Source organism: Perca fluviatilis, chromosome 8 (assembly GCF_010015445.1).
Source record: "Perca fluviatilis chromosome 8, GENO_Pfluv_1.0, whole genome shotgun sequence".
Taxonomy (NCBI): Eukaryota; Metazoa; Chordata; class Actinopteri; order Perciformes; family Percidae; genus Perca; species Perca fluviatilis.
The window spans coordinates 6,052,177-6,069,801 of NC_053119.1; the positions used below are offsets into that span (position 1 = coordinate 6,052,177).

General features: G+C 46.0%; 1 protein-coding gene across 5 annotated transcripts in view; it reads right to left on the bottom strand.

Moving 5' to 3' along the window:
- Positions 1-17,625, bottom strand: part of cadps2 (Ca++-dependent secretion activator 2) — a 268,325-nt gene that overhangs the window by 78,292 nt on the left and 172,408 nt on the right. For all 5 annotated transcript variants that reach the window (XM_039809759.1, XM_039809758.1, XM_039809762.1 and 2 more), the window contains exon 13: positions 12,066-12,253. In XM_039809759.1, coding sequence (XP_039665693.1) covers positions 12,066-12,253 — 188 coding nt within the window. The remainder of the gene's footprint in view (positions 1-12,065; positions 12,254-17,625) is intronic.

Sequence of the window (17,625 nt, forward strand, 5' to 3'; positions counted from 1 at the left end):
TATTGAAAAAATACAGGTCCATTTTAGGATTTCCCTCCCTCTCCTTTGAGTTTTCAGTTGAAGACTCTGAAAATTGATTTTCACATTAATAACACAGAGTTTAGGGGTGGTCTCTAGCTCACCCAGTAAGAGTGTTCGCCCCATGTTGGCTGAGTCCTGCAGCGGCAAGGGTTCCAATCTGACCTGCTGCCCTTTGCTGCGTGTCATCCCCCATCTCTCTCCCCCTTTCATGTCTATCCACGGTCTCTACTACTAATTAAGGGAAAAGCCCCAAAAAATTATCTTAAAAAAAATAAATAAAAGAGGTTCTTCTTGCCACATTCAAATGGTTATAGAGACTACAAATGCAGAGCTGTAGGTGTGGTTGTTGGGTTGTTCAAGTGCTGCTGGGAAAGAGAGTAAAAGCAAACACCTGTCGTCTTAAGGTGCTGGTTAACAGGTTCAACCTGCATAGTTTTAGGTCACAACACCCTCAGATTTCAATTCTAATTTACTAACATTTTATCATCACAGAAAACACATTGATACATTTAAGCCCCAATGCCTGAGAATCCGGTGTAAAATGACTCCCTATTCTATGAACACAAAAGCACAGAAAAGTCTCTTTCTTACGGGGTGAAGTTAGTGACTTAATTCAGTGTGCTGGAAGCTGAAATATTTTTTTTTCTCCGATCGTCACAAAGAGCTCATCAAGAGCTTTCAGATGTTTTTTTGAAACTCAATCTTTCCCCCCAAATGTCACTCACACCCTCCACTTCCTCTGAATCGAATTACGGCAGAAAACTAAAATCGGACGAGGAACGAGTTGGCAGGCGGCCAGAAGCAAAAACGCGAGCGCGTAAAAACACAACACAGTGTGGTGTTTGGTTTGGTGTAGCCATTAAACCCAGTCAGATGTGTGTTCATGCTTGGGCTCACACGGCGGAGTGGGGAGCGATGCGACAGCTTGTCGGGGGGGGGGGTTCAGACACATTGTTGCTGCTAAATGAAGCGAGCGCGTTTCGGAGGCGAGGCTGCTGTCGGCGCCGCTCCGGGGGAGCCCGAGGAGGGGGAGGAGGGGTCCTGCAGAACTCAGGTTTGTGTGTTTACAGTCGATGTGTCTCAAGTGTAAACGATAAGTAACCACATCCGCCCGAGGGATCCAACCAGACCCTGCGGCTCTGTGGTTCAGATGTCGGTCGACATAAGCGTCGTCACGAGTTGAGCTGGCCGAGCGGCGTGGCAGGGTAAACCGGGGAGCGGACGCCACTTCACTTCGAGGAGGTGTGGAAAGGAGATTAAGCGGAGTGGCAGGTGATCGTGTGTGTCACCTTCCTCCTTCGCCCATCACCTCTCTGGAGACTGAGGGGGCTGATGTGTGAAGGGTTGGGGAGGTAATAGTTCCTGTCGCATCCCGTGTCAGCGTGGCGTAGATGGCTCGGCGAGGAGTTAGATCGGACGTGACAGGTGAGAGGGAGGCGAGCGGACCCTCCCTCCCCCACGGCTCTGGTAATGCTCCTTTAACCCTGATCCCAGTTCAAACGCACCTGTCTCATCAGACCCACACAGACGGGTACAAGACGAAAAGCGTTACAGCGGCTCCGCGGAGGTTTAATTGTTCCATCACATCCTGCAGCACGAAATACGTAACGATGAAGCCTGCAGGTCTTAATAGACACATACTTATCAAGTGGTCTCGTGTCCAAATAAACTCCCGTGCAATTTAATTCACCTTGGTGTGTCATTTCAGCTTCCATTATCACAGGGGACAGACACTGTGAGCGGATACTTCCACAGTTACAGAAAAAATAAATAAAAATAAGTGTCTCAAACCCCCTTTGGTGAATTGGTCCAGGGGAGCTCTAGTTTCAGCGGAGGATGAGTGAAAAAAAAGCATTACATTACTTATCAAAAGAAGATCACATAGAATAGCCTACATGTGTGTGATTTGGTTAAATAGATAGTTCAGAGAAACGGCAGTTTTGGGAATTTTTACAGTTTTTCCCACTTTTCCCAGAGTCAGAAACTAATAAATGCCCGAGGACAGACTTTGGTTGTGTAGTCTGAAGTTATTTCAAACAGCAATATTAGGCTACGTTGGCTCAATTATTGAGCGTCTATTGGATCAAATAACATTATCATGTACTGATCAAAGTGTGCACGCGCCGGGAAACGGCCCGCGGGGGAGGACGCCTCACACGCCGGGAGACGGCCGCGTGGAGCACACGACAATAACGGGACGGTTAACGGGGAAACAAAACGCCACACGCGGGACGCCTCACGGGTGAAAGTCTGGAATTGTTTGACCCATCCACCACCGCCCCAACCAACCTCCTTATGCGGATTTTCGGCATTTAATACTACTCGCTACCGTAGACGTGCTGTGACCACGACATATGCTTCCCATTTAAATACATTAGTTTACATTTTCGTCCTGGCCACCACGAAACAAACGAGAAAAAACGTCCCCGTGAACACGTATCAACAGATTAAAATAAAATAGGGTTGGCTTTTTCACGAAGCAGCTTTGGAAACACGGTTTCTGTGATGTGGTGACGGCTGGGAATCTCTCGGCTCCAGTACACTGAGGAGACGCTGAAACGCAGTATTACTAAGGACTGACAATGGCTGGTCGTCGAGTGCAATCATGCTTTGGGCAAGAGCCTAGTTACAGTATTTTTTTTACAGCCAAAAATCTCCAAACAGCTGGCATTGCTCCTCTTCGGTCGCCTATACCTGCTTGACGGAGAAGTTGCTATGAGGTGGTATCGGGTGTGGTAGAATCAGAGTCATTTTATGACTACAAGTACGAGTAGATGGGCGCGGCATCGGACCGATACCCGATACTGGCATCGGTATCGGGTGCACCCCTAATCCGGACATGTGAGCTTCTGGCCCTTTTCTTCGCTCTGCTATCTTTAAACATGTTGGTGCCGGAGCAGCTGGCATCTCTAAAGCCTGGAATTCACTTGTGAATGTATTCAAATGCTGTTATTTATTGACAATTGACATTACATTAATATTTAACAGTGCTATGAGCCACCCGGTCCTTATATAACCGGACTGAGAGCTGTATCTGTGCTCTCAAACAGATTTTTAGTGGGTGTCGGGTCTCCGCCAGAGTTGTCCCCTTGTCACTGATTCGGTTTGTGATTTTCATGGCTAGGATCTCGAGGTGCAGCCGAGGGGATCAGGGTGTCCGGTTTCACTCCACTGCTCTTTGCAGATAGCGGGGTTCTGTTCACTTGAGCGGTTTTCAACCCAGAGTGAAGCAGTCAGGATGAGAGTCGGCACCTGCAAGTGAAGAAGTTGAAATATCTTGGGGGGTCTTGTTCACGAGTGAGGGTAAAATGAGCGGGAGATCGGGAGGGGGAAGAATTATCCTGAATAATATTTACTATTCAGGTAATGCAGATACAAAATACAGATAAGACGGCGTGCATTGGAAAGTCATAAGACAGAAATACGCCGCAAACATCTTTTTCAATCTGCTGTAAAAACAATCTTCTTCTGTTGAAGAACAGCAGCTTGAAAACACTTAATTTGGAAATGTGATGCAGCTGCAACCGTTGGACCTCAGGGGTAAGGCTAAATGGGGTGGTATAAGCAGTTCTTTTTACAGGCTGTTTTGAAAGAGGAGTTGAAATGGCATGAAAAAAGCTAATAGGATGTTAAATGTAAAAAAGAAATAATCTGTAGTCTATCATCACACAGATTTAGGTGTTAAATGATGTACATTTTGAGAATGACCAAGTTACTAAACAGATCTTAGACCACAAGGGGTTTAAAGTCTCTGCGTGACAATCTGACATGATCTGTGGGAGGCTTTCACATACCAGAAACATTTTCCCTTCTTCCATCGAGTCCCAACATGTTTCCCAGTCAGAACGGAGTGTGTTTTAAGAAAAGCACAGTCTGATACACACTGAATTTATCGCCTTGAAGTATTAGTCAAGTACTCTCCTGTTGATCGTTCTGTGGTTTCTCTCTTTGTCCCCTCTGCCTCCCGACGTACATTTTGTCTCATGGAGCAGCCCTCCGGGGAAAACTTGAGTTCTGTAATTAAGGTTTTTTTTTTTTTCACCTCCGAGCCTGCCAGCTATCCAACAAAACCTCTTTTTCCCATCCACACCCACTCAGGCAGCTCCAGGAGCCCTGAATGGGCATCAATTATTCAAATTACAGCTCCAACTGACAAAAAGCCAATTCCAGTCCCACCCCCCCACCCCCAATTTATATCTGGCGATTTGCTGGAGAAGCTAATCATTACGCTTTCTAATTGACTAAATGAGTCGAAAAAGAAAGAAAGCACAGATACCAGTAATTACCAGCCGGGGAGTCAAGCAGGGGCTGATGGGAGTGAAGTGGAGAACTGAACTGCTGGAGGGACGCTGATGCCAACGAGTGGCTAAAAGACACTGCCGCTGCTCATATCTGGGCAGTTTACTGAAGGTGACCAAAGCGGAGCTCCCTTACGAACAAAAATCGAGACAACTTTGCCTCCCCATCCTCTCAACATTTTCTTTTGCCTATATGCGTTTAAACTTTGGCGAATTGGCACCGATAGACGTGTGCCGAATTAGTTATTGATGGCTCCTGTTCGCAGTGTACCCATGGGTGTACAGACACCCATCACTGGATTACTTTGACACTGAAGAAAACTTAAAAAAACGTGGTGATTACATGGGTGGGTCAAACCTTACCGATGTCCCCACGTCTATGCCTTCTGGGAGATAAAATGGAAGTTCCAGATGTGACAAAAAAGGGCCTATTCAAGTGTTGATGGTTGGGAAAGTCTCCGCTGCTAGAGTAATACTGGAGGCATTGGAAACCACCCTCACGTCCAACACTTCAAGAATGGAGGGTGTTAGTGAGTGAAGCAGCATCATATCAAATCATGTTGGCTAGGATAAGAGGGAAGGGGCCTGTGACAATGTCTTATGGCTTACTTTACTTCTAATTAAAAGAAGTCTAATTATGACACTGGGCTATGGCCAATGAGAGGGTGCACTATTATTAATTTGTGCATAAGTGTACGTGTGTTTGTGTATGTATATGTACACGTGTGTGTGTGTGTGTATGTATACATACATGATTTTAATTTTCCTTCTCTCATAGTTCTCATATGTTTAGTATATACAAATGTATCTTCATATTCATTTAAACAGGAAAAGTTTTGACTTTGTCTTTATTGATATGCCATTCCTCTATCGGACTGGATTTTCCACATTTTGTACCACTTGAGAAGCTTTTGTACCACGTTTGAAAATAATACTAAAAAACTTAAGACAAAAAAAACCCAAAAAAACGTGATGATTCTCAGGCATTTTTTTTCTATTATTTCTAAGCACATTTACGGATGTTTATTCACGACAGACATCGGATATAATGATATCCTTGGAACTTGTTCATTACTTTGACGCATGTGATGTGTTTACGGTCACCTCTAGTCTGTTAGGGATAAAATGTGCAACGAGACGGGACTTCAAATCCTCCAGGTGAATATATCCAGTGCCGAGATCTTGAACATGTATTCCACCTCCGTGTACTTAACTGATTGGATCTTAAACTAAATTCCACGTGGAAGTTCATTTTTGTCTTTGGAAATTGTAGGTTGACAAAACTTGATAGCCTTTAGCTCCAAAGCTTCTAACTGCACTTCACAGTCTTCATCTGCAGATCGAATAAAGCTAAGAAAGTTAAGATTATTTGTAAAAAAAAAAAAAAAAAAGGATACAACATTAATAAAGTTATCTACATAACTACAAGTCTTCAAATACATAGAGCACATTTATGCTATGAATCTAAACTTATTACATGGATACTTTGCCCTAACTATTTCTTCACACTCGTATTGGTATCATTTTTGGCGATTTCCCAAACAAAAGTCTGGTGAAATCTGCACTTCAGCTGAAGTGCACTCTGCAGAAAGTGCACTTGTGGCCCTTTGCGTCAATTTGAGAAAATGTGGTTTTTGGAAAGCACTCGGCAGTCCAGACTTTACGATTCCGTGCCACAAACGGAGTCTGTAAGTGTGTGGAAGTTTGGACATTTGGATTCAGCCTCTGAGTGTGGCTGAAAAAGAGCATCTGTGCTCAGTGAAGATGTAGAGAATAAATGAAAAGGTCAAATTACAGTCCGTTCACGGAGCCGTTCTGAGATAGTTGTTGCTTTTATATGTGAAGTAGTTGCACATATTGTTCATTTTAAAAATGTTCTGTTACAACGGATTAAGTGAAATGAAGAGAATGCTTCTATTCTTCAACAAGGTATTTTATTCTGAAGAGATATTGCTCGGGGAAAACAAAGGACATTCACTCACGTAAATGTGTGTTCCTTGAGAGTGTTTCAATCCAAACCATAATCTTTTTCCAAAACTTAACTAGTCGCTTTGGTGCCCAAACTTAACTGTGCTCGCCGCGTAACGCTCACTTCTTCTCGCCTTAACTTAAACGTAATGTCCGATGAAACGACCGGCGTTGCTCAAAGCCCCCTGTTCTCGGGTAACTCAACTACCAACTGCGTCTGATACGACGGTGCTCTGTAGCTGGCGTCACGGCTTTTCGGGTTCTTCTGTTCCTCCAGTAGCCACGACCGTCTCTATTTACTGCTTCTAGAGACTTCGGGCTAGATATTTATTTGCCTGTTTCCAGGCGCTAATTGGTCGCAAAGACGGACGTAACCGATGCGGGCTATTTACAAACAGGGCGCACTTGGGTAGAATGGCAGATTGTCTGCCACATGAGCGAGAAGAGACAAGTTGCGCTTTACAATATGCGTTCGTGGGAGGGTCGTGGGGAAAGTGGGAGTTCCACCCAAAAAGGTGGGAGGATGAGCGCAAAGTGCCCCTAATTATATATTCCGTGGTATTTACAAAGATTGTCAGTAAGAGCGCGCCTCTATTCTGCGGGGGTAATTCTCCGCCTCTTAAAAGCAGGTCTAAACCAGCCGCAGTCGAGTTTCCTCGTAGACCTTTATGCCGCTGGTGAAATGGCAACAGTAATTTGAGCAAGACGAAGACATAGGCGAGGCTGAAAATATTTTTAAACACAAGAATCACACTTGGTCAGTGAACACAACATCATTTAGCGTTACGGATCAAGCAGCCATGCAATATTAGAGTTACTGGAAGAAATCAAAGATGAAATTGAATCTCCCACTCAGCGTTCACATCCCATTCCACCAGTTGTTAAACTCCTCCCTACATTACAAATATTGGCATCAGGATCATTTCAAACAGTCATAGCATCAGCAGTGGGAATATCGCAGTCTGCACTCAGCCCTATCATAGCACCAGTACTGCTTTGCTACAGCGCAATTTATGGTATAGTGGGCGGAGAAAGACGCTGATTGCCTGATGGGTGTCAGGGTTGATAAATACTACGCAAAATGTGGAAGCATAGCGTGCGCTATTACCGAACTTGCATAAACGGACGCAGCGCAAACTGCGCTAGTGTTAGTAAATCTAGCCCTTAGACTTCTCTTTATTGATCCTTTTGGGATGACTCCCGCAAGGAAATTAGATTTCCAGCAGCAGATTTTAGCATCTTACAAAACACTCTTTAAATAGAAAAAAAAAAGATAGAAAAAAAAAATACAGTGTAAGAATAACAATAAACTTTTAGCTAAATATCCATCCATCCATCCATCTTCGTCCGCTTATCCGGTGTCGGGTCGCGGGGGGAGCAGCTCCAGCAGGGGACCCCAAACTTCCCTTTCCCGAGCAACATTAACCAGCTCCGACTGGGGGATCCCGAGGCGTTCCCAGGCCAGGTTGGAGATATAATCCCTCCACCTAGTCCTGGGTCTTCCCCGAGGCCTCCTCCCAGCTGGACGTGCCTGGAACACCTCCCTAGGGAGGCGCCCAGGGGGCATCCTCACCAGATGCCCGAACCACCTCAACTGGCTCCTTTCGACGCAAAGGAGCAGTGGCTCTACTCAGAGCTCCTCACGGATGACTGAGCTTCTCACCCTATCTCTAAGGGAGACGCCAGCCACCCTCCTGAGGAAACCCATTTCGGCCGCTTGCACCCTGGATCTCGTTCTTTCGGTCATGACCCAGCCTTCATGACCATAGGTGAGGGTAGGAACGAAACTGACGGTAACGAGAGCTTTGCCTTCTGGCTCAGCTCTCTTTTCGGCCACAACGGCGATAGATGGAATGTAATACCGCACTCCGCTGCCGATTCTCCGACCAATCTCCGCTCCATTGTCCCCTCACTCGCGAACAAAATCCCAAGGTACTTGAACTCCTTCACTTGGGGTAAGGACTCATTCCCTACCTGGAGAAGGCATTCCATCGGTTTCCTGCTGAGAACCATGGCCTCCGATGTAGAGGTGCTGATCCTCATCCCAACCGCTTCACACTTCGGCTGCGAACCGATCCAGTGAGTGCTGAAGGTCGCAGGCCAATGATGCCATCAGGACCACATCATCTGCAAAAGCAGCGATGAGATCCCCAGCCCACCGAACCGCAACCCTCCCCACCCCGACTACGCCTCGATATCCTGTCCATAAATATTACAAACAGGATTGGTGACAAAGCGCGGCCCTGGCGGAGGCCAAACCTCACCTGAAACGAGTCCGACTTACTGCCGGAACCCGGACACAGCTCTCACTTTGGTCGTACAGAGATTGGATGGCCCTGAGTAGAGACCCCTCACCCCATACTCCCGCAGCACCTCCCACAGTATCTCCCGGGGACCCGGCATGCTACTTCCAAATCCACAAAACACATGTAGACCTGTTGGCATACTCCCAGGCCCCCTCCAGGATCCTTGCGAGAGTGAAGAGCTGGTCCGTTGTTCCACCGACCAGGACGGAATCCGCATTGTTCCTCCTCAACCTGAGGTTCGACTATCGGCCGAACCCTCCTTTCCAGCACCTTGGAGTAGACTTTACCAGGGAGGCTGAGAAGTGTGATACCCCTGTAATTGGCACACACCCTCTGGTCCCCCTTTTTAAAAAGGGGGAACCACCACCCCAGTCTGCCACTCCTTTGGCACTGTTCCAGACTTCCACGCAATGTTGAAGAGACGCGGTCAACCAGGACAGCCCCTCCACACCCAGAGCCTTGAGCATTTCTGGACGGATCTCATCAATCCCCCGGGGCTTTGCCACTGTGGAGTTGTTTGACTACATCAGTGACTTCCGCCCGGAAATCGACGCAAATCCCCGTCATCCTCCAGCTCTGCCTCTAACATAGAGGGCGTTAGTCGGATTCAGGAGTTCCTCAAAATGCTCCTTCCACCGCCCTATTACCTCCTCAGTTGAGGTCAACAGTGTCCCATCCTTACTGTACACAGCTTGGATGGTTCCCTTCCCCCTCCTGAGGTGGCGAACAGTTTTCCAGAAGCACTTTGGTGCCGACGAAAGTCCTTCTCCATGTCTTCTCCAAACTTCTCCCACACCCGCTGCTTTGCCTCTTTCACGGCAGAGGCTGCAGCCCTTCGGGCCCTCCGGTACCCTGCAACTGCCTCCCGGAGTCCTCTGGGATAACATATCCCGGAAAGACTCCTTCTTCAGTCGGACGGCTTCCCTGACCACCGGTGTCCACCACGGTGTTCGTGGGTTACCGCCCGCTAGAGGCACCTAAGACCCTAAGACCACACGCCTCGCCCGCAGCTTCAGCAATGGAAACTTTGAACATTGTCCACTCTGGTTCAATGCCCCCAGCCTCCACAGGGATGCACGAAAAGCTCCGCCGGAGGTGCGAGTTGAAAGTCCGTTGGACAGGGGCCTCCTCCAGACGTTCCCAATTTACCCCCCACTAACGTTTGGGCTTACCAGGTCTGTCCAGAGTCTTCCCCACCCCCTGACCCAACTCACCACCAGATGGTGATCGGTTGACAGCTCTGCCCCTCTCTTCACCCGAGTGTCCAAAACATACGGCCTCAGATCAGATGAAACGATTATAAAATCGATCATTGACCTTCGGCCTAGGGTGCTCTGGTACCAGGTACACTTATGAGCATCCCTATATTCGAACATGGTGTTCGTTATAGACAATCCATGACGCGAAAGTAACAAAGACAACAACCAAACAACCACTCTGGTTTAGATCAGGGGCCGTTCCTCCCAATCACGCTCTCTCAGGTGTCTCCATCATTGCCCACGTGTCGTTGAAGTCCCCCAGCAGAACAATGGATTCCCCCACTGGCGCCCCATGCAGGACTCCACTCAAGGTCTCCAAGAAGGCCGAATACTCGAACTCCTGTTTGGTGCATATGCACAAACAACAGTCAGATTTTCTCCCCCCAACAACACGGCGGGCGGGGAGGCGACCCTCTCGTCCACCGGGGTAAACTCCAACGCAGCGGCGCTCAGCCGGGGGCTTGTTAGTATCCCGCACCCCGCCCCGGGCGCGCACCCTGAGCAACTCCGGAGAAGAAAAGAGTCCAACCCCTATCCAGGAGTACAGTTCCAGAACCGAGACTGTGCGTAGAGGTAAGCCCCACCAGATCTAACCGGTAGCGCTCCACCTCCCGCACCAGTTCCGGCTCCTTCCCCCACAGAGAGGTGACGTTCCACGTCCCCAGAGCCAGCGTCTGCCGCCCGGGTCTGGTCCGTCGAGGCCCCTTTTAGCTAAATATTTTTACAAAAAATAAACAAACAGTAAACAAAAATAAACTACAGATAAATAAAGAGATAAATAAAGATATATATATATATATAGGACTGTGTATGGTATTGTGTTATTATACAGTTAATAAATAAATGACATTTAGCATAAATTAGCAGTTAAGAGCAGTTAGAGTGTCCAGGTATGTATGTAAGTAGATTATTAATAATTTATTGTGTGTTCTGTTCTGTCCTCTTTACCCTATTTCCTCCTCCCCCCGACTGAGGAGTTGTAGAGTATGATAGCATGAGGGACAAAGGAGTTCTTAAGTCTGTTGGTCCTACACTTGGGAACTTCTAACATGCTTCGTTGACGTGAACAGAAAATTGCGTTGCCTGTATCTTTTCACGGCAACCCTCCACAAAGATTTATCAGCCTACTTGCAGTAACAGCGACAGTAACAATTTATTTCACACTATTATTATGGTTAAACAATGAATCCGCGGTTCACATGCATTCCGAAATTGTGAGTTCGGACCACGGATAGACTATGGTCCATTACACCACTAGTCCTAAACACGATGCCTCCCCCTGAAGATGCTCCAGATACTTGAGGGGCCCGATCTTGCACCCGGCGCAACGCAAAGCCCGACGCAGTTGTCAATTTCCCGTCCTGCGCCCGCGTCGTTTAAATAGCAAATGCACCTGCGCCCACGGGCGTGCTGGTCCCACAAGGAGGTGTGTTCAGGTGCATTCTGGGAGTATTGCTATCTTGAGGCAGCAGGAAGTGATCGCGCCATTGATCAACAAAAACCTGGTCTAAAGTCAGTAGCGCAGCATTTCGCTGTTATTTTAACAGCAAATTAGTAAAATGTGCCTAGGCTTATGCACAGCACGTGCACACTATGCTTGTCACACACACACACACACACACAGGGAAGCACAGCAGCATACAAATTACGGTGCAAATCCTCTATCATAATAGAAGGTTGCTCCAAGGTCCAAACGCGCCTGGCTTTCAAAGGGAATGGGAGATGATCTCTGATTGGTTGATTGCATGTTACTCCCAAAACACACCTATGAATTAATGAAGACACTAAGTACAACCCTTTAGAACCATGCGCCCGGCACACGGACCCTTTTTTCCGCCGTCAAACTAGCAAAAGTGGATTTGGACACACCCTAAACGCACCTGCGCCAGGCGCTTCATGCCGTGCGCTCAGATCGTTAAAATAGGGCCCGAGGTCTCCATTGAATGGGCTCTTTAATTTAGCAAAACCAGTGCCCTCAACAAAAAAAGACGCAGACAGGCGTTCTGCATCGTAGTATTAATTATTGTTCTATCTATTTTTGAGATTATTCACCCTTTCCCCCCCCCAAATTTCAAATGTACAGTTCCCCCTACACTCCAGCGGTATAGTCAAGAGCCCTCCCCCGGCTTCCCACCCACAAAATTAAAAAATGCTTTTCATTGGCCTGGCAGCTGGGAGTCATATGGTCTCTCCCTTTGTGTCGGGCGGCGTACCTGTTTCCGTGGACGTGAGAGGCGCAGAAGGCGTAGCTGTAGTGCAGCAGTGTGGGGTCGACCAGCGCGTTGCTCTCGGAATAATCCATCAGGTCCTTCAGGTAGCTCAGGTGACGGCTGCAGCCTCGAACGCCGTACCGAGCGCAGTACTCGTCCAGGACGAACACCTGACCGGGACTGAACCAGCCCTGAAGACAGAAGACACGCAGCAGACCGGTCACGCTGCATGCAACAACAAAATCAGTCTTCGCAGCAAAATAAAGTGCTGTCCTTCTCTTCTACAAAACAGAAGAATAAAACCAGACTAGTTAGCCTGTAACCCTGGGAAATGTGGTTCAGTATCACTTAAGACTAATTCTGACTTTGACTCGTCAGAAGAGACTGTGATGAAAAAGAAATTGAAAACCAGCAGACATTATGTTTAGGCATGCCAGTTATCGGGGCAACAGACATTAACGTCTTCACATCTGTCTCTACGTGTTGCATAACAAACATCTTTTGGACTGATATCTCCGTACATTTCACCTATTCTATTTACACTTTCATACAGTAAACTTTTGCACATCCCTTGGACAATTTTTTGCACATTTCTGCATTTTAAAACTGCTTAGCTCTTCTATTTTACAACAGATATGGTACACAGTTGTATTGTGATTTTTTTCTATTTTATATTCATGTTTCTTGATCTTTGCAGAACTTGCTTTTTATTTGTATGTTCTCTTAAAGGTGCCCTGCCACACGTATTTCATGACTTTGTGGTAATGTCTGAAGTTCTACCATGGACTCTGTAACATTCTTTGTGGAAAAAATGCCTTGGTTACCTTGTTTGAAGCCATTCTAGCGTGGTATAGAAAGCCTACAGGAAGACTCAGCTCGATTTCTACCAGTTCTCATTAATATTCAACAAGCTAAGCTGTTTGAATCTGATTGGCTAACAGCTAGCCAATGAGAGCCTGGCTGTCACAATCTTTTACCCAGCCCAACTGGGCGAGCTAATGAGCTCAGGCAACATGATGTCAGACTGACCAGCTTTTGTAATTGGCCTGATTTCTCTGCTTATTTCTTTTCGGTGGCTAGAGCTGACAGAGGAGGTAGCAGTTCATTTTCACATTCACCACATAACACAAACACATATGGACCTAACAGATTTCAAAAAATGCAAGTAAAAACAGTTTTGTTATGCACCAAACACCAAAGCTAATTCCTTTTATGTGGAAACCTCTTTGGCGATAAACCGAATTCTGATTTTAAAAGAGGGCTTCTATTTCATCCTTACTGACCACCAGAGGCAGTGCTTAACACTGAATATATTCCGTGTTAATAAGCACTGCCTCTGGCGGTCATCCAGGATTCATAGAACCGTAGTTACATTCGTAACATTCGATTTATTAAGAGGTAAGACACCATTATATTATCAGATGGTTGTAGGACTAAAGAAAGCCAGGCATTTCAGAAACAAACCCAGCATCCTGGTAAACAATGACGACAGCCAAGATATCCTCACTCACAGCTTCCCGTTACCATGGGAGACGTAAACAGAAACGGACCAGCATGGGTCACCCTTTGGCTTCCACAAACTCAATGAACATCCTCTATACTTTACCACGATTAACCAGAAAAGTGTAAAGATTAACCCTTCAACTATTAATTGTCTGCTACAGTTAAAAAAAAAAAACAATAACAGAAAGGTGTGGAGTAACTGGAAAATTCTGAGATGTTCATTCATCCTGCACGTAATCACTAAATTAGGCATGGAACTCACAACGCTAATTAAGATCCCTCACGGAAGGAACATTAACAAATTAGCACCTCCAACGAGCTGAACACACACACACACACACACACACACACACACACACACACACACACACACACACACACACACACACACACACACACACACACACACACACACACACACACACACACACACACACACACACACACACACACACGGCTCCTCCTGCCTGACATGGCTTTCCGCCCGGCGACAGGCGACCCAGAAGGGAAGACGAGCTGCAAAGAAACAGTTTCATTTTACCTTCAGAGCAGGTTGTTTTTGTAGGAAATTATCTGTTGTTTAAAAGATTAAAGAAATCATTTCAGGGGTAAAATGACACCAAGAATGTATTTTTATGAAATTAGAAGATTTTTTAGACACTAGGTATCATATTTTATATATTTTGGGCATATTGAATTGTAAAGGGATGGTTCTTCTGGATTTAAATAATACTATGTTGGGTAAAAAATAAATAAATAAAATGTCTTGTCTTGATTTTTCTATTTCAAAAACTGTCCTCATCTCAACAAACAAGATTATTTTTCAAGCAAAAGTTCAAGCATAACTTTACTTGTTAGTCTGACCATATTGTTCCTTAAATGTAAACTATGATGTCAGAGGCGGAGGAGTCAACGTTTTCACTCCTGCATGAAACATGTCATGTCAATATTAAATTAACGTGACCAAACTGGTGGAAGCAAACAATTAAGGATTTGTTTTTTTGCGGATGATTGATGTGCCAAGAAGTGGCCGGTGGCTGGTGTAACTACTGGAAGAGTTCAAATGAGAAAAGAACACACAAATGTTGGGAGGATATTTCTCAGTTCCTCCCCCCCCACCCCGACCGTATCGCAACATAAGACTGCTGATGTTACAGTTCAGCAAAACGCTGCATTAGGTTATTAAACCGTTAACCGTCAATATGTTCAGATTGCATCTTTGGGACGGTTAAGGTCAGGGAAAGATCTTTGGTATATTAAACTATTAAACAAAGCGGACATGAGCTGAAGGTCTGTTGACAGCAGCGTACTTTATAATTCATTCATTCGTCTCAGCAGTCCGTGTCTTTTCAGTATTTTCTGTCACCAAATAAAATGGAACTTTCAACACCAATTTAATCGTCTGACAAAGAAAAGAACGAACCGTTGACTGTTTTTAGGTCTCTTCAGAATAAAAGCATACAAAAGAAATTGTTTCAAGGTAGTAAAGCTCATTTAAGTACTTGAAATTAGCCATTATTTCCAGTATTTTATTTAGACTCTTGCAGACGTCCTGCTTCCTGTCGGGGTTAACTGGACCTGGCACATTTCTCCTCTGCGGGCCTTTTAGTTTCTACCCCCCCTCTTCCGCCTGCAGTCCTCAGTTTGCTTGTCGTTATATCTCCAGTTTCCTTTCTTCATTTCTCTCTCCGTCTGTGAGCCCGAGCTATTAATATCACACCACGGGGAGAGAGAGAGGGGCCTGTCGCCGGGCGCGAAGCGACAAGATGTTCCTCCGTGACAAACAGATGGCTAACTCCAGTCTTGGCGCTGACCGCTCAATTAGTGGCTAACGAGCCGACTGCCTCGTTAGCTCCGTCAGCCGCACGTCTCCGTGTCAGAGCGCCGCCGTCCGCCGCCTTCCTCCGATGGAACGGCCCAAAAAAAAAGTGAAAGCGGCGTTTGGCTCCGAGGCAACGGACACCTCGGCTTGATGCTCGTCACTTGACTACATGACAGGAAGCGTAGAGAGTATGAGGATTCTCAGGGGTTCTCAGACCTCGTTTTGGCTCACGAGATCATTTTTTGGTCCAAAGATTCTTGTGACCCCAACAGACAGAGATCTGTCACTTTGTCATGCAAAATTTGACATGACATGCACAGTACCACATGTTCTATTTAAGAGCATGGAGGCGAAAAGTTAGGAAATTTGTCTCAGAAATCTCCAAAAAAACTGTCCCGACTGACAGTGTTGAGTTCCATTAAACCTTGAGGCTGATGAACTCTGTAACACCTGATTTTATAAGAATGGGTTTTATTTTAGAGCAGCCAGCTGAACGTGCAGCTGGCCGCTTCTGATTATCCTAAAGATTCAAATAAAAAAACTGTTCTCATGGTGGAATATGATCATTTCTTATATAAGTATAATCGACTGCAGAAATGCTCACAAGTCTCTGAGCTAGAGTCCAAGTTAATGTTTAAGTCTTTGAGCTAGAGTCCAAGTCAAGTCTGAAGTCTCTGAGCTGGAGTCCCAGTCAAGTCTCAAGTCTCTGAGCTAGAGTCCAAGTTAATGTTTAAGTCTTTGAGCTAGAGTCCAAGTCAAGTCTGAAGTCTCTGAGCTGGAGTCCCAGTCAAGTCTCAAGTCTCTGACCTAGAGTCCCAGTCAAGTCTCAAGTCTCTGAGCTAGAGTCCCAGTCAAGTCTCAAGTCTCTGAGCTGGAGTCCCAGTCTCAAGTCTCTGAGCTGGAGTCCAAGTCTCAGTCTCTGAGCTGGAGTCCAAGTCAAGTCTCTGAGCTGGAGTCCAAGTCAAGTCTCTGAGCTGGAGTCCCAGTCTCAAGTCTCTGAGCTGGAGTCCAAGTCAAGTCTCTGAGCTGGAGTCCAAGTCAAGTCTCTGAGCTGGAGTCCAAGTCAAGTCTCTGAGCTGGAGTCCCAGTCTCAAGTCTCTGAGCTAGAGTCCCAGTCAAGTCTCAAGTCTCTGAGCTAGAAGTCCCAGTCAAGTCTCAAGTCTCTGACCTAGAGTCCCAGTCAAGTCTCAAGTCTCTGAGCTGGAGTCCCAGTCAAGTCTCAAGTCTCTGAGCTAGAGTCCCAGTCTCAAGTCTCTGAGCTAGAAGTCCCAGTCAAGTCTCAAGTCTCTGAGCTGGAGTCCCAGTCAAGTCTCAAGTCTCTGAGCTAGAGTCCCAGTCTCAAGTCTCTGAGCTAGAAGTCCCAGTCAAGTCTCAAGTCTCTGAGCTGGAGTCCCAGTCAAGTCTCAAGTCTCTGAGCTAGAGTCCCAGTCTCAAGTCTCTGAGCCGTGGCTGCAACACAACAAGCGCCTGGAAGAAAGGGTCGCTATGGAAACCAAAACTTAGTTGGTTACTTGTGTTGAATATGGAACCGATGATCGGATTTTAAACCAAATTTTCCAAACGATTCCAAGTTGGAAATGGTTCTCGATGGCCAATCCTACTCAGGTGTGGCCGCACACCGCAGATACGTTACTACGTCGGACAGAAAAAAAAAGCTCTGGCTCGTTTGTATTTCTTTAAACCAATCACAGCTGTCCTGGGCGGCACTGAGCCCCGATCATGGAGCTAGCGAGAGGGGAGAAACATCATGATGTCAGACTTGATCCCAGCAATGTACCTCCATTGAGCCAGACTGGGGCCCATGAAACACAGCTATTGTTATAAAGGGTTATGAGATAAATCTGAGGGTTAGGGTTAGCACGGTACCTGAAAATGTTAAGAGATTTCAATGAAATTTGGTTTCCTTATTAGCTAGAGGTCGCCCCTTGATGATATATTCTTATTAGAGTTCGTTGAAACTCTTAAATCAATATTTCCGTATTCTCTACTATCGTCTGACGCTAGCACCACTGACTGCTACCTGGTAAAAAAGTTGATGTCCTCTATCCTGTTAAGCAGTAGGGCTGTGCAATTTAATTGCAATGACGATTTCGGCTCACAACGATCATAAAAACAGACTAATCTAGAAAAACGATTATTTTGCACGTTTTGTAAGTAAACTCTTATTTTGTCTTGTGTTCTGAATGAAAAAAAAAGTTCAAATGGGAAAAGTATTAAGGTAAATTAGTAAAAAGCTTT